General features: G+C 39.3%; 1 protein-coding gene across 4 annotated transcripts in view; it reads right to left on the reverse strand.

Annotated features, from left to right (window-relative positions):
- Positions 1–22,434, reverse strand: part of SHC3 (SHC adaptor protein 3) — a 154,953-nt gene that overhangs the window by 49,829 nt on the left and 82,690 nt on the right. For all 4 annotated transcript variants that reach the window (XM_039852137.1, XM_039852136.1, XM_039852133.1 and 1 more), the window contains exons 6-8: positions 17,826–17,877; positions 10,605–10,731; positions 348–498 (exon numbers count right to left, since the gene is read on the reverse strand). In XM_039852137.1, coding sequence (XP_039708071.1) covers positions 348–498; positions 10,605–10,731; positions 17,826–17,877 — 330 coding nt within the window. The remainder of the gene's footprint in view (positions 1–347; positions 499–10,604; positions 10,732–17,825; positions 17,878–22,434) is intronic.

The following is a 22,434-nucleotide window of genomic DNA, read 5'->3' on the forward strand; positions in this document are numbered from 1 at the left end:
TTTAAAGACCTATTTCCACTGTCTTTTCAGCGAACCCAAAGCATCTAGACTTTTTTAAAACCTTGAACTCTCTCTTCTCCTCATAAAGATAGCGATATAATGAGATTTGTCCTAATATGAAGAGGAGTCCCCCCGATCCTATCTCAAGAATCACAATATAGTTCCAAGGTACTTGGCTATTTGGCATAACCTTGTAATGTCTGTTTTGTGAAATTCAAGGGGGAAAAGTTTGTGACCTATTCTGTCAAAGACTAGACAGAACACCAGCCTAAAAGTAATGTTGAAGATAATATAAAGGAAATAATGTTTAGTTCACCAGCATCCACAGAAAAAGGTATAACACTTACCTGGGCTGTGTCAGGGACATGAGATCTGACTTTCAATCGAGCATCAACAAACCCCCCTGGAGGCGGTGTCTTGCTTGGAATGCTGTTGTAGTATGGGTGGTCTGAGCCATCCCCTTCCTCTTCAGTCCATGGCTCATCCAGACTCTGCATTCTGTTAAAAGAGAATTTCCAAGGGCTTTAGAAAAAAAGTTGAGCTTGTAGTTAAAACTAACAAATCTAATGTTAGTATCTGTCACCCCAGAAAAATGTTTAGTCACTGCTCCATGAACCATCTAGGTTTCAGACATATATAAAAAGCACATGAGTGAATAACCCTGCCTTACTCACAATTCTACACTTTGCAAAATGCTAGTCATATTTGAATAAGGAAAAAATTCCTTTTTAAAATATACATTTTAATTAAGAAAGAAAAAAATTATGTGTAAGAAAACCAGATCCTCAAGTCGCATACACATATTTTAGTAAATCATGAAGTTTACTCAAAGCAAAATCATCTTTAAAATTACTTAATAACATCAGGGAAAATGGCAGAGTAAGAACCTCTGAAAATATTCTCTTCCATAAAAGAAACAATAAAACAGGCCAAAAACAATGTTCAGGATCAACTATTTAAAACCCTAGAATTTAACCAGAAGCTTCAACAACCTAGGGAGTATTTGTTCATTTTTAAAGCAAACAAAAACAGCCATAAGTTACAACCACCGTAGGGATTCAAAATAATTTCTAATAAACTTTAAAGTTTTAGATTTAAGAAAAAATAGCTGTAAGAACAGCAGCTTTGTGACATCTTAACTTGTCCTATTCCCTTCTCCATGGTAGTATTGAAAACCAACAGCCCACATCCACAGTGAAAACAAATAGCCTGGAAGCCATAAGAGAGGACAAAATAGCACTGAGTCTCCTTCAAAGCTCCATTCCCAGAGAACAGTCATTATATAAACTGTCTAGTCATTCCTCAGAAGATGTCACTCCTAAGGCTGTCTTTATTTGACTTGATTTAGGGTTTGCCCAAGGAAAAATACCTCTTCCCCTTTATTCGTCAAAAACAATTAGAGGCAATTTTTTTTTTAAGATTTAACATTATTTTTTAATTTTAATTAGTTTCAAGTGTACAGTACATTGGTTAGACATTTATATAGTTTATAAAACTATCCCCCTAATTGCTTCTTCTCTCCTCTGGTTTTCTACCTAGCCAATATATTAATGTTAACTACATTCTTTATATTGTGTTCCCCATTCCTGTGATCATCTATCAACTACTAATTTGTACTTCTTTAACCCTTCACCGTATTCTCCCAGCCTCTCAACCCCTCTCCCCACTGTCCATCACCAAATTGTCTACTATATTTGTGAGTCTGTTTTTGATTAGTTTGTCCTTTTTGTTCCTTAGATTCCGCACATAAGTGAAATCGTATGGTATTTATCTTGCTCTGTCTGACTTATTTCACTCAGTATAATAACCTCTAGGTCCATCCATGTCATTGCAAATGGTAGGATTTCATTTTTTTAATGTCTGAGTAATATTCTATTGTATATACGAACCTTAACTTCTTTATCCAATTGTCTGTTGATGGACATTTAGGTTGCTTCCATATCTTGGCTATTGTAAATTGTGCTGCCATGAATATTGGGGTTCAATATACAAATTATTGTTTTGGTTTTCTTTGGATAAATACCCAGAAGTGCAATTGCTGAGTCAAAAGGTACATCCATTTTTAATTTTTTGAGAAACCTCTGGACTGTTTTCCATAGCAGCTATACCAATTTGCAATCCCACCAACAATGTATGAGGGTTCCCTTTTCTCCGCATCTTTGCCAACACTTGTTGTTCTTTGATTTGTTGATGATAGCCATTCTGACAGGTGTGAGGTGATATCTCATTGTGGTTTTAATTTTTATTTCTCTGATGATTAATGACCTTGAGCATCTTTTTATATGACTATTAGCCGTCTGTATTTCCTCTTTGAAGAAGTATCTGTTCAGGTCTTCTGCCCATTTTTTAATTGGATTGTTTGTTTTTGTTGTTGTTGAGTTGTATGAGTTCTTTATATACTTTGGATATTAACCTCTTATCAGATGTATCATTAGTGAATAACTTCTCCTAATCAGTCGGGTGTCTTTTTGCTTTGTCGATGGTTTCCTTTGCTGTACAAAAACTTTTTAGTTTGATGTAGTCCCATTTGTTTATCATCATAGTTTCCTGAGGCAGTGGATAACATTTGGAAAAAGGAGTAAAGTAATAAAAAGCTTATTAAAAAAATCTACAAAACGGGATGTCCATAGGGACTTTGATAAGCTTCAACAAATACAGGACTTCATATGTTAAGTATATTCCAAGAGAAGCCTGGCAGTTCAATTAACTTCTCCCACCCATTTTTGTATATATTATTTTAATACTATTTATTTGATTTTTATATAACATTTCAAAAGTACAGAAATTTATAATAATTAATATAAAAGATACCCACTGAGATGAAACAAGTGTGAACATTTTGCTGTTTGTTTCTCTTTTTTTAAAAAAATAAAATTTGTCAAACTTACATTGGATGGATAGATATGTAATATTAACAATAAAATGTTAATGGTAGAATCTAGATGGTAGATATGAAGGTGTCCACTGTAAAATTATTTTTATATATTGGAACATTTTCATTGTAAAACTTTAGGGAGGAAATACACTTGAAAATTACAGTTCAAGTCCATCACCTGCTTGCCCTTGGATATTTTAGAGTTGGTATATAATATTCCTGCACATTTTTACATTTTTATAGACACATTTATCCATAAATTATATATACAATTGTTTGTGTTTTTTAAATTTACACAAATGATTCATATCCTTTTCACTCTATTTAAAAATTCTGAGATTTGTCTTGGTAATACATGTACAACAATGTATTCTTTTCAATGACTATATCCCATTATATATAAAATTTAAAAGTTTTTTCACTCATTCTCATGCCAAGGGCCATCTGGGTCTCTGTCTCTTCTCATTCTTCTTGCACATGGCTTGTCTGAGCTTGTAAAAGCTTCTGTCGATCCAAAAAAGTGAGGCTTTCACAAGTACCTCCAAACTGAATGTCTTAAAAGAAATTTTTCAGCAGATGAGGAAAAAATAAATAAAAGTCTCTTTCAAGAAAGGTGAAGATTTCAGAGAGATAACAGAAGGCTTCATAATAATAAAGACAAAGGTAGATATTGCTTCCATGAGTAAGTTAAAGAACGTGGCTATAGAAGCTGTAAAAAAATGTGGAATGTAAATTTAGGAGAAATAAAATAACTTTTTTTTACAGTGAATTCACCATGGCAATAGGCTTTCATTATATAAGTTTAATCAAATACAGACTATTGAATAACCAGTATGCCCTGTATTACTTTTTTAAAAAATGTTTCATGCTACATGGACTATTCCTACGTCCTAAGGAAATTCAGTGGTAAAAAGTAAATATTTTTTATAATAAATGAAATATCTCACAATTTTTGTTTATATTTACTATTTTATTTAACACTTAAAAACAACTGGGCTTCAGGTCAAGATGAAGTTAGTAAATGCTGTGCTTGCCTCCTCTCATTACCATATCAAAATTACACCTAAATTATATAGCAATTAACTTGGAGAACCATCTGAAGACTAGCTGAATAGAAGTCCCATAACTAAGGCTATAAAGAAGAAGCCACATCAAGACTGGTAGGAGGGGTGGAGATGCAAAATGGGCTAGCCCCACACCTACATGTGGCAATTGAGAATTGGGAAGGATATCTAACTGCAGAGGTCTCCCACCATGGGGCGAAAGGTCCCACAACAGTCCCACACCAGGCTCCCTAGCCTGGAGCACTAATGCTGGAAAGAGGGGTCCCACGATATCTGGCTGTGAAAATCAGCAGGAATTCAGTCCATCCAGGTGAGACAAAGGGCTGCTGGATACCAGGCATCCTCTTAAAGGGCTTGCACACAGACTGGCTCATTCACAGGCACTTACCCTAAGCGCAGTGAAGAGACAGCAGCTCAAAAGGCACCAGAGACAGACAGAGAGAAACTGAATTGTGTGGCTTCAGGGCAAGGGCTAGAGGGACAGCCGCCATTGTCCCTGTGTTGAGCCCTCCTCCCACAGGGCCCACAGATGCAGGTGGGCACCAAATCTGAATCTGAATTAACCTGGTGAACACCATTCACCCCATCCTGTTGACTCCCTGTAACACCACCCCAACCAACTCACGCACTGTCAAAGGCTTGTTCAGCAGCATGCAGCAGGCCTTGACTCACAATGTCTCTTAAAAACTCTCAAAGGTTTTCAGGCCCTGGTTAGGCAGCAGCTAGCCTCAATATACCTGTGCCTCTTGCTAAGTGGCCCCAGACTTGACACTGACACCAAATCAATCTTAACCTGATGAACACCACTTGCCCCAACCTGGTGATTCCCTGAGACCCCACCACACTCAACCCACATACTGCTCAAGGATATTTGAGTGGCTGTGACTTATGGGCAGACTACAGGTAGAAGCTGGCCTTGGTGTGCCCTGTGCCTTTCACTGAGCAGCTGCAAACTCAGTATTGATGGCAGCTGGCCTCAATTCATAGCACGGCCTCTCACTTGTGCCTCCAGGCCCAATATAGGCAGCTACCAACTGCAGATTGTTTTGCAGCTCCTACCAGATGGTGCTGGGCTGATCATAGCCAAAAGCTGATTTTGGCCTGCTTGGGAGCCCTTCCCAAGTGCCCCAGAACAAATACACCCAGTGGCTGACTTCAGACCACAAAAGAACACCACCCAATTAGCTCTACAAGTGGCATAACTAAAGGGTGGTCTCAGCAGACACGAGAGCCTTGTTGGGATGAATCCCATTCCATGGGATTAGTTTTCACATGGCAGCTTGTACACTGCAGTCATGGCCAATTCTTACAAACAGTCAGCTTGAGGGTCAGTCCAACCCACTGACATGCCAACTGCAATCAAGGCTTAACTACAATAGGAAGGCACAGACAACCCAAACAAGGGACACCCCTGGATCATCTCAGCTCTAGTGATCAGAGAGATTGCACCACTGGGCCCCACAGGACACCTACTACATAAGGCCACCCAGCCAAGTATAGGAGACATAGCAGATCTACTTAATACACAGAGAGGCGCCAATGTGAGAACACAAACAAACATGTCCCAAATGAAAGAAAAGGAAAAAACTCCCAAAAAACAACTAAATGAAATAGAGGCAAGCAATCTACCAAATACAGAGTTCAAAACACTGGTTATAAGGATGCTCAATGAGATTAGGGTAAGAGTAGATGAATTCAGTAAGAATGTCAACAAAGAGATAGTAAGCATAAAAGAAGATATAGAAACCATAAAAAAAGAACCAGGCAGATTTGAAGACTATGATAACTGAATTAAGAATATACTAGAAAGAATCAACAGCAGATTAGATGAAGCAGAGGATTGAATCCGCGATTTGGAGCATAAGGTAACAGAAAACACCCAATTGGAATAGTAAGAAAAGAGAATCCAAAAAAGAAAAAAAAAAAATGAAGATAGTAAAGGGGCCTCTGTGACAACATCAAGCATAACAACATTCACATCATAGGAGTACCAGAAGGAGAAAAGAGAGAGCAAGGAATTGAGAAACCATTAGAAGAAAAAATGATGGGAAACTTCCCTAACCTGGTGAAGGAAAGAAATATACAAGCCCAGAAAGTGCAGAGTCCCAAACAGGATGAACCCAAGACATATCATTAATAAAATGCCAAAGGTTAAAGACAAAGAAAGAATCTTAAAAGCAGCAAGAGAAAAGCAGTTAGTTACCTATAAGAGAACTCTCATAAGCCTGTCAGCTGACTCCTCAAGAGAAACTTTGCAGGCCAGAAGGAATTGGCACAAAATATTCAAAGTGATGAAAAGCAAGGAAGACTACTACAACCAAGAATACTCTATTCAGCAAGGTTATCATTTAAAATTGAAGGAGAAATAAAGAGCTTCCCAGACAAGAAAAAGCTAAAGAAGTTCGTAACTACCAAATAAGTTTTACAAGAAATGTTAGAGACTTCTTTAAGAAGAAAAAAAGAGAAAAGAACACAAATATAAATAATAAAATAGGAATAACTACATATTTATGAATAATCATTTTAAATGTAAATGGGTTAAATGCTCCCATCAGAAGTCATAAGGTAGCTGAATGGAAAAGAAAACAAGATTCATATACATGGTGTCTATTAGAGACTCACTTAAGATCAAAAGACACACATGGATTGAAAGTAAAGGGCTAGAAAAAGATAATTTATGCAAGTAGAAATGAATAAAAGTTGAGATAGCACTAGACTTAGACAAAATAGACTTTAAAAGGAAGACTATAATGACAGACAAAGAAGATCATTGCACAATGATAAATGATCAATCCAACAAGAGTATATAACTCTTACAAACATTTATGCACCCAACGTAGGAGCACCTAAATATATGAAGCAAATATTGATGAACATAGGGAGAGATCAACAATAATACAGTAACTACAGGAAAATTAAACATCTCATTGACATTCATGGGTAAGTCTTCCAAACAGAAAATCAAAAAGGAAACAGTGGCCTTAAATGACACATTAAACCAAATGGATTTAATTGATACCTTTAGAGCTTCTAAAGCAGCAGAATATACATTCTTTTCAAGTGCGCACGGAAGATAGACCACATATTATCTGAAATCTGAAGACTGAAATCATATCAAGCATCTTCTTTGACCACATGTATAATCTAGACATCAATTACAAGAAAAATATCTGAAAACCGTATGAACACATGGAGGCTAAGTAACATGCTACTAAACAATGAATGTGCTAACAATGAGAGATCAAAGAAGAAATCAAAAGATACCTTGAGACAAACGAAAATAAAAACACAACAATCCCCAACCTAGGGGACACAGCTAAAAGAGTTCTAAGAGAGAAATTCATAGAAATACAGGCCTATTTCAAGAAACAAGAAAAATCTCAAATAAACAATCTAACCTTACACCTAAAGGTACTAGAAAAAGAACAAAGCCCAAAGTAAGTAGAAGGAAGGAAGTAATAGAAATCAGAGTGGAAATAAATGAAATAGAATCTAAAAAAGAAAAAAAAGCAGAACAACAGATCAATGAAACCTGAGCTGGTTCTTTGAAAAGATAAATAAAATTGATTAACCTTTAACCAGACTCATCAACAAAAGGAGGGAGAGGATCCAAATAGATAAAATCAGAAATGATAGAGAAGTGACAACTGACACCACAGAAATACAAAGGATTATAAGAAAATAGTACAAACAATTATATGACAACAAATTGGACAATCTGGAAGAAATGAATGAATTCCTAGAAACACATAATCTTCCAAGATTGAATCAAGAACAACAGAAAATCTGATTATTACTAATAAAATTGAATCAGTAATCAAAACACTTCCAACAAACAAAATTCCTAGACCAAATGAATTCACAGGTGAATTTTAGCAAACAGTCAAAGAAGAGTTAACACCTATCCTACTCAATTATTCCAAAAAAATTGAAGAGGAGGAAATGCTCTTAAGCTTATTTTACAAGGTCACCATTGACCTGATTTTAAAACCAGAGAAAGACATCATAAAATCAGAAAATTATAGGCCAGTATCTCTGATGAACATAAACATAAAAATCTTCAACAAAATATTAGCAAAGCAAATTCAGCAGTACATTGAAAAGATTATACTTCATGATCAACTGGGATTTATTTCTAGGATGCAAGGTTGGTTCAATATCCACAAATCAATTACGTGATATACCACATAAACAAAAGGAAGAATAAAAATCATCTGATCATACCAATAAATGTAGAAAAAGCATATGATAAAAACTCTCAGCAAAGTGGGCATAGAGGGAGCATATCTCAACATAATAAAAGTCATATATGACAAACCCCCTACTAACATCATACTCAATGGGGAAAAGCTCAAAGTGTTTTCCTTAGGATCAAGAATAAAACAAGGATGTCCACTTTCACCACTTCTATTCAACATAGTATTGGGCATCCTAGCTATGGCAATCAGACAAGAAAGAAGAAATAAAAGGCATCCAAATGGAAAAGGAAGAAGTAAAACTGTCATTATTCGCAGATGATGTGATACTATATAGAGAAAGCCCTAAAGATTACACACACAAAAAAAAATACTAGAACTGATAAAGGAATTCAGTTATGGAGCAGGATATGAAATTAATAAACAGAAATCAATTGCATTTTTATACATTAGGGTAAAGACAGTTTCTTCAATAAATGGTGTTGGGAAAACTGGACATAAATGTGCAAAAAAATAAAACTAGACTAACTTCTCATATCATATATAAGAATAAACTCAAAATAGATTAAAGACTTAAATGTAAGACCTAAAACTATAAAACTCCTAGAAGAAAATACAGGCAGTAAACTCTCTGACATTGCACTTGATAATATTTTTGGAGGGGATATATCTCTTTGAGCAAGGGAAACAAAAAAAATAATAAAATAAACAAATAAAACTATGTCAAACTAAGAAATTTTTTCACAGCAAAGTAAGCTATCAACAAACCGAAAAGATAATCTACTGAATGGGAGAAGGTATTTGCCAATGATACACACAATAAGGGGTTAATATCCAAATTTATAAGAAACTCATACAACTTAACACCAAACAACAAACAATTCAATTAAAAAATGGACAGAGGACCTGAATAGACACATATCCAAAGAGATGGTCATACAAATTGGTCATATAGATGACCAGTAAACATATGAAATGCAAATTAAAATCACAATGAGATAGTACCTCACACTTGTAACAATGGTATCAATACATCAATAAACAAGTGTTGGCAAGGATGTGGAGAAAAGGGAACCCTCGTGCACTGTGATTGCAAATTGGTGCAGCCACTTAGGAAAACAGTACAGAGAGTTTTCAAAAAATTAAAAATAGAACTACCTTATTAACCAGCAATTCCACTTCTGGGTATTTATCCAAAGAAATCCAAAATACTAATTTAAAAAGATATATGCATCCTTATGTTCATTGTAGCATTATTTACAATAGCCAAGATATGGAGGCAACCTAAATGTCCATCAATAGATGACTGGATAAAGAAGTGGTACATACATATAATGGAATATTACTCGGCCATAAAAAATGGATCTTACCGTTTGAGACAACATGGATGGACCTATAGGGTATTATGTTAAGTGAAATCTGAAGAACAAAATGAATGAACAGACCAAACAAAAACAGACTCATAGGTACAACTGATGATTGCCAGATGTAAGCGAGTTTGGGGGGAGAACTAGGTGATAATGGTGAAAGGGTTAAGAAGCACAAATTGGCAGTTACAAAATAGTCATGGGGAGGTATAGTATGGGGAATATAGTCAATAATATTGCAATAACTATATATGGTGCCAAATGGGTACTGGACTATCGCTGGCATCACTTCATAAGTTGTATAAATGTCTAACTACTATCCTGTGCATCTGAAACTAATATAACATTGAATGTCAACTGTGTAAAAAAAAAAAAGGAATTTTTGGTACAATACTTTATATGGTGTCATTAATAATTCGGTTTATAATTTTGAACCGAAACGTCTACTTAACAAAGATAAAAAAATTTAAGAAATAATAAATCTTACAACTTAAAAAAAACAAAAACAAAAAAACAGTAACTGTCAAGTTCAAGCCACTGTTATTCTTATTTTAGAGAAAGCTGCTGAGACCCAGATTGGTTTAAGAACTTGACCGGGGCCACAGGTGCCATCGAGTCTCTAGGCCACAAAGGCCAATAAAGCAGGACTGACACTGGTCATCTCAGGCACAGGGCCTCATAGAGGAGCCTCTGAGTCTGGACTTTGGCCAACAATGATGACAAGGACAATAAGATGTGCAGAACCTGTGGTGATGCAGACTCAAGGAGGTGACATATGGAAACATCACATGGTTGCACAGGAAACAGAATAAAAACATATTACAATGCTTTTTTGTAACCTTGGCTACTGTCACTATAGTTTCAAGAAAATGTTTTTCTAAACTTTCGGAGCATCGCCCATATGTTGTCTTCCATCTGTCAGTTTCCCGAGCCATGGCCCAGCACTACCAGGTGTTTCTGAGCCCAGGAAGTCTTGTGATTAATGGTGTCTGTCCAGGGCACACCTCAGGGAGGCAGTTTTATGGTTTTCTCCTTTCAAGTGTTTTTAAGAGGAAAGGTGATAAAATGCAGAAAGGCCATTGCAAATGGTAGTACTACTCACCGGTCGTGGAAAGCGGAGATCTTGGAAGGACACTGCAAATATTGCTTAAACCGGAGCTCAAAGGCTTGTCCGATGGAGCTGATGACGTCCTGGGCCAGCCCGTCACAGCATTCCAAAATGTGACAAGCTATGGGAACCAGAGACACAGGCCCATTAGAGACAAATACAAGAGCTACCCTACCCAGGGTTCTCCACATAAGCCTTCCTGAGAGTGAAACCCCATCAGTAGCTGTGAGAAGACAGAAACAAGGTGTTGCATGTGCCCTTTATTATATGTCCTGAAGGTTTTAACTGTAACTTAATCCCTGGGACCCACAGCTGTACAGTGTCACCATCGGATGCATTTCTTAATGCCTTATTCTCTCCAAAATTAAAAATTAATCACTTTATGCCAGGTGCCCACCATCCTTCAAGGACACACCATCTTGTAGTCAAGCTGCATCATAATCTATGTGAAACCTTCAGAGAAAAGAGGGTCAAGTGGAAGAAGGCATGGAGAAGGCCCCTGCATTTGCTCTACAAGAAAGAGACCATCCATGGCATCTCACAGAGGAGCCCCAACCCCTCTACAAGTTGTGACAAGCATGCCATGGTCTTGTTACTAATGCGGTAGAGTCATTCTTCTTGGAGAAAATGACAGATGCATGTGTCCCATTCCACTTTTCTCTTGTCAACAGTTAGGATGTAATTGTATTTCAGGAGGAGGCATTTCTACAAGGGTAGTTGTTCTCAGGCACCAGAGACACTGAATTGTCCTCTGGCTGCAGGAGAATCCAGTACACACCTGAAAAAGGACTCCTTAAGATGGAAAACTGCTCAAGAAGGGACAGAGGCATCACTACCTCCACAGTTTAGTGACTCTTTCATTACAATACTTGCTGCTTTCTCTGTGCACAAAGCCAGTGTAGCTCACCCAGACTGCAGCTGCTGGGCCTGGCATCCTCAACATCTCCCCCAGGCTCAAGGGGAGCATACCGCTGAGGACACACAGAAAAGCACTGCTGGGGAAGAACAAATGGGACTATACTGCATTTTGGACCACAATGCAATCCTTGGATACACTAGGTATGGCCAAGGGATTGGTCTCAAGGAGGTGATGTCCTAGCTGTATTTTTATTATTGACTACTGATATTATTTTATTTTTGATATTAATTTTTATTAGTATTAGCCCAAGTAGGCACAAAGCAAGCCCATCTGAAGCAATTGTTAGAGTTGCAGGTCGTCGGTTAAATGATAAGAATGGAGATGTCTACCAGCCGATAGAGAAGTAAGAGTCTAGGCTGGTGTGAGGAAAAGACACTTGGATCCCCCACCTATCCTCTGTTTCCAGCCACACATCCCCCCACCCCACCCAAAGCATCAGCATCAGCATGGGAGTTGGCTGGCCAGTACTTTGGAGAACCAGAATAAAGACTGAGAATGGGTCAAGAAAGTACAGCTTATTTTTCTTCTAAGTAGAAAAGCGGTGCCTTAACCTTAAACATAGTAAGGGAAAAATCAAGTTTCTGCAGAAGAGGCTGTACAATGAATCCACAGGGCCCACTCATCTCCCACACGCCAGAGAACAACAGGCCTGGAAATGGTCCTCTTTAAGTCAGTTCCTCAGAAACTGCAGAGCTCTGGGTGGAAGCACCCTCACTCAGTGAAGGCAGAGAGCCCTGTCGGTCTAAGATACTAAGGTGGCAGAACAACTCCAGGCTCTGCTACCTGGCTCATCCTCAATGGATTGAGAAAATAGCATCTGTTGTCTGGGTGTGAGGCTTCTTCTGTAAAATGCATTCTATATGTTCCAGAAACTCACTCCAAATCCAAACTAACCCTGGGCATCCCTGGGCCTGGTATTTTCTCTGAGAGTACTGCAACAGTCTTTAGCCAAAAGCCACCATTTCCTGACCTGACCTGTGTGGGTTGGTGTATGTGAGAAATGAGGAGACCCTCTCCAAAGCGACCATTGGGATTATTTGCTTCACTCCCACAAGGAAAGGATGTCATCCATGAGCAAAAAGGAGACTAGATGAGAGACATGTACAGAATTAAGACTCAAAATGATGTTTGAAAACCTAAAATGTGCCTATTACAAACGGAAGCAGCAAAACAGGGTCATTCCCCATTCTACTCCTTCTCAGGGAAACCAGTCTTTTTGTAGTAGCAGAAGGTGACATTGGAGAAGAAGCCCGAAGGAAGTCAGGGAGTGAACCATGTAAAGGTCTGGTGCGAGAATATCACAGGCATGGACCTAGTGGGGACAAAAATCCCAATGCAGGTGCTGGCTCGGTGTACAAAGAAGAGCCAGAGGTCCATAGAGCTACAACAGAAAGAAAATTATGAGAAATGAGACACATTAGAGCAGAACTGAGCTCGCATTGGGTCCTGTGGGCACGGTGATGCTTTGTGGAGGAAGGCGACTTATATGTAGCTTGTCCAATGTGAGGGGCCTGTGAGGCTTCTGAGTGCAGAAGTGCAGCAGGGTGGTAAGTACAGAAGTCTAGCTTTTAGCCAGAGGCCTGAGAGATGGGAACATTTGGAGTTTCTGCACAGGATGTTTAAAGTCCAGGGCCTGGCTTGTTTGTACAATATTGATTGACAATTGCCAACTATGAAGCCACCTAAATGTCCACTCATAAGAAAACTAACCTCCTACCAGTGTTAGTAGATGGAAATTAACCTTCTGATTTATAAAAACAAATAAACCATTGCTTCTACACATTATGCAGATAAGATTTTGTTTAAAGGGGACATCCAGAGGTGTTGTGTTGTTTGCTACCACTAAGTTCATACTATTTAAGGCCTTTCCCAGAAAGTCACCTCTTGGGGCCTACAACTGTCCAAAGCCAGATGAACCTTAATTCTCTGGTAAAAAGACCATCTGCTTGTAGAGAAGCCCGGAGCAGGCAAGCGTGGCCATGCGAGGCAGCATTTCCACATGCAGGCTTCCTGCTCAAGCCCATTCAAGTTTTCCATTATTAAAGAAATCTTGGGGGAAAGAACAGCAGAATGTGTTAGAAGCTGTTCAGGCTGAACACACAGGCTTCCTTCCTGTTAGGTCAGCATCACCTACATACAGGATATATCTTTCCACAGCCAGGTCAGGGAGTTCCAGAGGGTGCCTGAACAGGAATGTTATTGCAATTATAAATTATGTAAAGTACATGCCTCCTGCAGGCAGCCATATGTCTGATTAGAACATCATATTTTAGCTACTTTTTGTGACTCAAACAGTATAATTTGAACCAATATGTATATGACTGCAGGGGATGAGAGTCATTGGGTAGTAATGAAAGTCCCAACATAAAAATAAAATGGTGTGTTAGGATCCAGCAAAGCCTGATTTGTTGGGAGTTTTATTTCTACATATATCAATAGTCACCTTCCAGGTCTATTGGCCCTGCCCTTCAACTATAATACACCAATCACATGAAACTTCACTCATTTGTGTCTCTTGTCTTCTCAAGATGTTGGTGGAGGTTTCCATACAATTTAATGACCTCTAACAGATTAACTATATAAATCATGGATTCGACAGCTGAATATAGATTCGCACTGTAAATACTTCTGGATAAACCAAGAACACACATAAAAATGTATAGGCATGAATCATAATGGAAAAGATAAATGATAACAGTGAGGGACTTTGACCCATCTCTATAGACTTTCTGGGACTCAGATGTGTCTTCACACCTGCCCGTCTTGAGGATCTGTGCTTATAGCCAAGGAATCACTTCAGCACATTGACTGGGCCATTTAAACAGGGAGTTAGATATTTAAGAGCCCAAATAAGAACATTCACTCCCAGAATTTCTTGCTAATCTGACTCCTCAGTGGCAGAGGCCATTCTTACTAAATTAAACTTGCTTCCTGGCCCAAGGGAAAAAGAAGAACAGAAGCAGTTGGGGGAAGCCCTTCTTCCAGCTCCATACTTGAAGAGGGTAATCATGGGGTGGACACATATGAGATGGAGGCAAAGTGTGCTCCAAGATCATGTTCATGGCTAGAACTACGACTCCCTCCCCCCACACACTGCCTCCCAGGAGGCTAGGCCTGCTGATGTGTGAGGAACAGAGCTGTGATTCATAAGGAAGGCTGCAAATTCCCATCAGAGGGTAGGTCTGTTTGCCCTCCCCTTGAGTCTAAGCAGGCTGTGACTGCTTTGACAGTAGTGAAGCTGCGCCTGGCAGAAGTGAAGCTGTGCCTGGTCTTTGGGAGTGCTGGAAGTTTCTACTTTAGTATTGTGGAGCCTAGAGCCACCATGTAAAAGGTCTTACAGCCCTGATAGAGGTCCCTTGGAGGGACTCTGATGGTTTAGGCTTCTAGTCATCTCTACCAAGATATGAGGCATGTCAGAGAAGTCAACTTGGACCCTCTAGACTAGGCCAGCCACCAGCCAAAGACCACCCAGTGACTCCCATTGATGCCACAGCAGCAGAATTGGCCAATTGAGCCCTGTCTGGATTCCTGACAATTATACTCAAAGATATAATGGAATGGTGGTTATTAAGCCACTAAACTTTAAGTAGTCTGTTATAAGTGATAGATAATTGGAAGAAGGAGTGAACATCCCCCACCAAGTATCTCAAAGGGCCCCTGTGCCCCCAAAGCAGCAGCCCCAGCGAAGAGGTCAGTATTTGTCACATGCTGGCACCACATGCAGATCCCAAAGGGAGCCTGGGGCAGCTACCACCAGACATGTGGAGTGGATGCTGATTTTCATGACTTCAAAAAGACACTGTGGGCGGAAGGTACTCCTGGTTTGTGGCTCTGAAACAGGATAGCAGCCTATATATTTCCATGGCCTTAAGTCAGATTGCACTGGGTTAAACTGTTTCAGGGTCTGGAGCTTTATTTCCCACCCTTGGCTGTACGTGGGAGTCACCTGGGGAGCTTTTAAAAATAATTGCCTGGGCTGTACTCTCTGAGGCCTGAGCATTGAGTTTTTTGAAAGTTCACCCAAGTGACTCTAAAGCACATTTCATTTTGAAAACCACTGACCTAGGAGCCATTAAAGACATAAAAAAAAAAGAAAAAAAAACTAGGATTGCTTCAAGTTAATTTGGAATGGGAACTCTGCCTGGGGAGGTGCCAGCCTGCCACTTCCCGCTACTGAACTTGGTGGGACTGTAGGATGGTTAAAGTGTTTGGCCTCTCACATGGATTGAATTGTGTCCTGAGAGAAAGACATGTTGAAATCCCACTGCCGAAGGTCACCTTATTTGGAAATAAGTTTGCTGCATATATAACTAGTTAAGATGAGGTCAGGCTGGATCACGGTAGGTCTAATCCAGTATAACTGGTATCCTTATAAAAAGATATCCACATGAAGACAGAGGCACACTCAGGGCACAAGGCCATGTGAAGACGGAGAATTGAAGTGATGCATCCACAAGCCCAGGATGCCAACGCTGGAAGCTAAAAGGCATTCTCCTTTATAGGCTTTAGAGTGAGTACAGCCCTGCCAGCACCTTGATCTCAGATTTCTAGTCTCCAGAACTGTGAGACAATGAATTCTGTTATTTTAAGGCACCTGGCTTGTGATATTAGTACTGTGGCCATAGCAGAATAATAAAGCAGCCTCTAGTTGGAAGACTGAGCTTGCGTTAAACTGTTATAGTCTGCCCTCTCACTCAAGACAAATACTGATTATCTGCAGATATTACTTAAGTAAAAGCTGCTTCAGGTTCAAGCAATGATAGGCTAGAACATGTTAGCAAGGGGTAATGGGGACAGTTCTGGATTCATCAAAACCACCCATGTCCCCTTCTCATCTTACCATCAAAACTTTGTACTTACTCCACCTCTGGTTCAGGAGTGACAATATGAAAATTATAATATAGAATGTTATCTGTATTGGAACACCCCAACTACGGAACCCCTCTTCCCCCAGACATCCCAATGATGACTTGTAGAGGAGCTCCAGTCACCTGGAAGAGAATAACAGCTGACATTCTTTGTAAGTTCTTGTTATCTCCAGTTTCAGGAAAGGAAAGGCAGCCCTACCAAGTCACTGCTTACCAACTCAGGGCTGGAAAAGGCCCAGATGGAAAATTACCCGGGCACACTTACATAGGAAAGCAAATTTTTACAGCCAGTCTGTTTGGCAATTTGCGAGGTCCACTGATGTATCGACCATCTAACATTGTTTCTCTGCAAATGCCTCTTTAGGGCAAGCCATGTAATATTCTGAGGAAGAACAAAGGAGTCTGTACATGAGGCCCCTGGGTGTCCATGGACCTGAGGGACAGATCTCAATAAAGTTACGCCATGGATCAGGTAACTTGATCTTTCTGGGCTGTCTTAGAAATATGTCTAAGATATAGGGTTGGGGGGCAGAGCAAAATAGAATGCTAAGATCTCATTTGTATTGAAATTTTAAAAGAAGTAGAAAACATACATGTATGTATATGGATAAAAAGTTCTGCAAAGCAAACTGGAAAAACTTAACAGTTGGTACCTGGGCTGGAGGGTGGGAGGAGCAGGGGAACCAGTGGGTAATGGAGTAAAGTGCTGTTTTGTATTTTTATAAACCCCACTGGTGATCTTCATCAACTAGTTCTGAATTAGAATTATGAAGTGCACCAGTGGCTGCCTGGTATTCAAGGATAGCACATCCTTAGTCAGCTCACCCACCCAGGCTTGTTATCATCCAGTGAGTGGGGCTTTGGTTTTGTAAGTGATAAAAGAAATGGGATGGTGGGTGTGGAGGGAGAGTTTAAGATTAAAGCTTCCTTGAGGATAGAAAGTATGTGAATGCCTCAGACCCCCTCACCCAGCCTGTGTAGGGCATAAGAGGACAGCATCTAAACTTAGAAACTGGCCATCAGAGCTGTGCAAGGCAGCATGAGGCTTCTCTGAGAGACTTAGTTAGCAGCGGACACACAAGGAGCTGGAGTCCGGCAGGAGACTGGATGGTTTGTAGTCTTCCATATGTCATGAAGCCACTTTCAGTGTATGAGTGGGAGCTGTACTTAGCAGGGCAGGTGCACTACACAGTAGCTGGCTGGATACAGGTGTGCGTTTGGAGCTCACAGATATCAAGTGTCTCCTAACCCAGCCAGGCGTGCTGCTACACTTAACTGCCTGCATACCATAGTTATCATAAACAATGCGATATAGCATGTGGTCATTTTGGTGAAGAGGGCTGAAATGAGAGGAACATCTGTGTTAACATCCAGTATCAAGCCGGGCAGTATTCTAGCAAGAGATTACAAGCATTAAGCATTGCTTACCTCTGCGATTAACAGGGTCCTTAGCTACATATGCAACATAGTCTGTTGTGTCCTATCAGAGAAAAATGAGACATCCACATCACTAATCACAAGCAAGAGACAGCATAGCTAGACACACAGTGCACAAACCACCTCAGAAATGAAATGATGCCCAAATAACAGCCCTGTAAAGTGGCATTTTTTCAAACTGACTGTGAGCAGAAATCACTAGGGATCTTACGAAATGCAGATTCTGACTCAGAGGTCCAGGGCAGGACCTGAGTTCTGTGTCTGCAGCCAGGTTGCACATGGCACTGCTGCTGCTTCCCCAGACCACACTTTGAGTAGCAAAAATGTGAACAACACACCTGTTCTGTGTGTTGGATCACCAGAGGAACTTTAAAAACATTGATAATAAGGTCCCACCTCCCAGATAATCTGAACTAAATCAGATGTGAGACCTGGGTATCAGGAATATCTAAGAGCTCCCCAGATGGTTCCAATGTGAACCAAGGCTGAGAACAGTGGTCCTCACAATTAAACTGGTGTCAGAATCCTCTGCAGGGCTTGTTAAAACACAGATTGCTAAATCGCACGCCAGGGTTCCCCACTTGGAGAGGCTGAGGTGAGGCCCCAAATGCACATTTTTGACAAGTTTCCAGGTGCTACTTCTGCTGCTGGTCTGGGGGCCTCCCTTGAGAACCTCTGGTCTAGAAGAAATTCAGCAGTGGATGTTCAAAGTTGGTTATAAATGTTCCCTCACAAGTGGATGAGGTACAATGGTTCTTTTCTTCTTGGACATAAGTAATTATTTAAATTCTTTTAAGATGTTTTGAAAATATGTGCTCAATTTTGACATCTCATGCTTACACGTGAAACATGAGCTTCCTTGCCTGAATTCTCATCTAATCATCAATACGGCCTCAGAAGTGGGCCCAGGTAAACATATGGATTTTAGTTTCTAAATAACCAGACAGAACAATAATTCTCTTAATTCTTGAAAGCAGAAAAGACTTCTCTGCAAAGTTGACATTTTCAACATTCAAAAAAGTGTCAGCAGATCGAGAAGAAATTGGTAAAGGTCTATACAATTGTTGCAGATATTTCTCAAATGTTATTCCTTTGAAGGGCTGCAAGGTTATTGATTAGCTCCCACTGTTTGCAGCATTTGAAAGACTCTCTGTCATGAGTTCTTTTATTGTTATGCTCTATGGGCAGAGGAGCCAACTACTCTCTATAGTGCCAGAAAACCTTCCAGCGAGAGAGGAGAATAGGCAATAGGGAGAGAGTGTATGAGAGGAGGTGCAATGGTTATTGAAAGCTGGCTGCAGGGTGGTTGGTGGCAAAAGCACTTTCCATATGTTATTGTCCTGGAACTCACAGTGACACAGGAAGACCAAGCATGGGAAGGAGAGCTCTTCAAGCCCCTCTTCAAATAACTGGCTGCTACTCCAGGGTCATTCTCCAGCATGCAGCCCAACTAAACTGTTTCCTCTCCCTGCTTAGTCCACTGACTATTGGTCTACTCACAGACCAATCTCAGAAAGGGAGTGGGAGACAGTCAAACCAGTCAACCTGACCTCCTGTCATTTCCATCAAGGAAGATCTGGTCAGACTCTGAAGCTCTTGGCAAAAATAAGGATTGTAGTTTGTAATCATAGACTCTCTCTGGATTCAGTAATAGGGCGGGTATACTCCTCAGCATTTATGAGATGTCACCAGAATTTCCTTATAACTTTGTGTTTTCATTTCAATGATAATTTTTAAAATTAATACAGGAATATTCAGGATCATCTGAATGACCACCATATCATAATGTTCTGCATACAATTTCAGTGCCAAGATTTTTAGTTGGGTTTCCAACATTATGGTTACCAGGTTTTTAAAGAATTAGAAAGAAAAGAATTGTCAGACTAGATGCCTTTGCCCCACTTAGAGCAAATTAGTGTCACATTTATACACAATAATATATAACTGAAGTGTTTGTTTAAATAGAAGAAATAAGTAGAAGAATGAATAATCTGGCACCCATGGTAGTAGAGAGACGCTGACTTCAAAAGATTCTGAATGCATCGTAGAGGCTATTTCTAGAGTCACACTGGGAGCAGAGATTTAGTTTCAGCAAAACTTTTATGCATCACAGTAAATTAATATTACTTTGAATGTCATTGGCTTTACTGCATTTAACTTTCAAGCTTGATTAAGGTTTACAGTTCAATAAAAAAGTATAACACACAAGGATGTAAAGTATAGCATAATGAATATAGTCAATAATATTATAATAGTTATGTATGGTGTCAGATGGGTACTAGATTTATCAGGATTCTCACTTTGTAAATTACATAAACGTCTAATCACCATGTTGTACACCTGAAACTAATATAAGATTATATGCCAACTTTAATTGGAAAATAAAAAATATTTTTAAATAATTTTTAAAAACATATATTTAAGAGAGGGAGAAGTGTTCAATAAAATATATAAACAAAAAAAGTAAGGGGTCCACACTTAATTTATTTGTGTACATATTTGGGTAACAAAATTAATTTGTGACAAACCTAGTAGCATATAAAAGGAAATTCTTCTTTTTAAATTCTCACTCTAGTCTGAGAAACTCTGCTCTGGCTCAAAGCTAGGGAAGGAGGGTCAGGAAAGAGATGTGATATGACCCTATCACTCAGATGGTCAATGGCCAAGCCAGGACATAGCTTTTCTCATACCGATATTGATTTTTTTTTCTAGCACAGTAGGGGAGTGTATTGCTTTTCAAAACAATATGCTTGACATCACACAGTGAGCACATAATGTTCTAAAAATAGGGTTGCCGAGTGCCTATTCTGTATTTATCCATTTCTGTTCTCACTCCCGAAGATTTTCTGAGCCTGACCATTATTCTGGCATTCTTTTGGTGGTCTTTTAACATTAATAATAGTAGTAGATTATAATTATAGTGTGCCCTTTTCTGTAGGGGTTAACAGTGTTTTTTGGTCTATCTTATTTGATGTTTCAAAATATCATTTTCTTACCTAGCAAACTGAGGCACAGAGTAATAAGTAGACATACAATTAGCAGCAGAACAATGAACAGAACCTAGAATTGTTGGTTTTATTTAAAACACCTACCAATTGTAATGATTACAAACCAATTTGGTATGGGAATTCATGCACAATTTGATATGCACTTGGATTGGTTAAAGTGGAAATGTAAAGTAATCAAGCCCTTGGTATGGTGATATTTTCTGTATCAGAAAGAATATAAACAGTTATGAATTACTTTAAGCCCCTGGTATGGTGACATTTTTGTATCAGAAAGATTATAAATGGTTATGAATTACACTGACTACTTACTTTTTTAATAAAGAGGTAATAGGAAAAATTGAACATAGTTCATAGACCTGTATGTGCTGTGGAGAACCAAATAATTTTAACACAGGACAATGTGTTAAAATTCTCATTTTCTGGATCTCTGCATCTCCATTCATGATATCATCATGAAGATGAGATTTGAGACAACTTCCTGAAAGGAGCTGTTAACGCAGGTGTTCATTTCTGCCTTTTATTTTTCAAACTGGGTCACCTTTCAAATTTAAGAAATTATGGTTCCAAGCATCACATCGCAAGTTAATTAGAGCCAGATACAGATATAGGTAAAGAATAAGTACAGATATATGTGTAGGTGTAGTGCAAGTAGAGAATAGGTATACACGTATGTCTAGATATTATCCTCAGAAATGTACCTATGATGGGTTTGATTAGGGAAGATTTCCACTTTCTAAATATACTTCTCAATAAGGGCTTTCATTTTACAATGAAACATAAGAAAATAAAAGATTAGAAGAAAAAAAAGGGAAGGGAAGGAAAAAAAGAAGAGGAAATCATCATAGGAGACTTGAAGACAAAACTCTAAGTATAAAAAAGGGCCAAAGCCAGCTGAACACACTGAATAAGATGATTAAATGGTGCTCTGGTCAGCCTTTGACAATTAAGTAGAAGTTTGAAAGCAAAGAACAATCTTCAGTGTGGACAAATCCCTTCTGACAGTGACCCTGGCTCAAGGGTCTGAGATGAGGAGATGCCCAGGACTCTCACTGCAGCCATGCTCAACTGGCAGGAGTGGCAGAAGCAATGCTGGGATGATTCCTGTTGTGACACTTCCCTGAGGGCTACAGCAGCTGGAGCAGGAGAGGATGGGGTACCACTCTCCTGTAGCTTAGACACTTGGTGCCATGATCGTACTGCCCTTTGGAAATGTAGACACTAGAGCCAACAGAGGAAATCACTTTCAATGTGCCAATAGCAGTTCTACAATCAGGTTACAGGTATAAGGAGCCTAAGAAGAAAGATCTGTGAGATAAGTATGGGGCAAGGGGAAGATTCCCTTTCTGGGCTAGAAGTAGACAAGGTCCCTGACTTGGGATAAGGAGTAACATACATACCAATTATTCAAGCTTCCTTAGACTGGTAAACTTTTACTTAAAACCTGTCTATTTCCTTCACCAGATTAGGAAAGTTTTCCATCATTATTTCTTCAAATAGGTCAAGTCCTTGTTCTCTCTCCTCTCCTTCTGGTATTCCTGTGATGCGAATGTTAGTATGTTTGATGTTATCCTTGAGACTCAAACTACCCTCAC

This window comes from Pteropus medius, unplaced genomic scaffold (genome assembly GCF_902729225.1).
Source record: "Pteropus medius unplaced genomic scaffold, Ma_sr-lr_union100, whole genome shotgun sequence".
NCBI classification, from domain to species: domain Eukaryota; kingdom Metazoa; phylum Chordata; class Mammalia; order Chiroptera; family Pteropodidae; genus Pteropus; species Pteropus medius.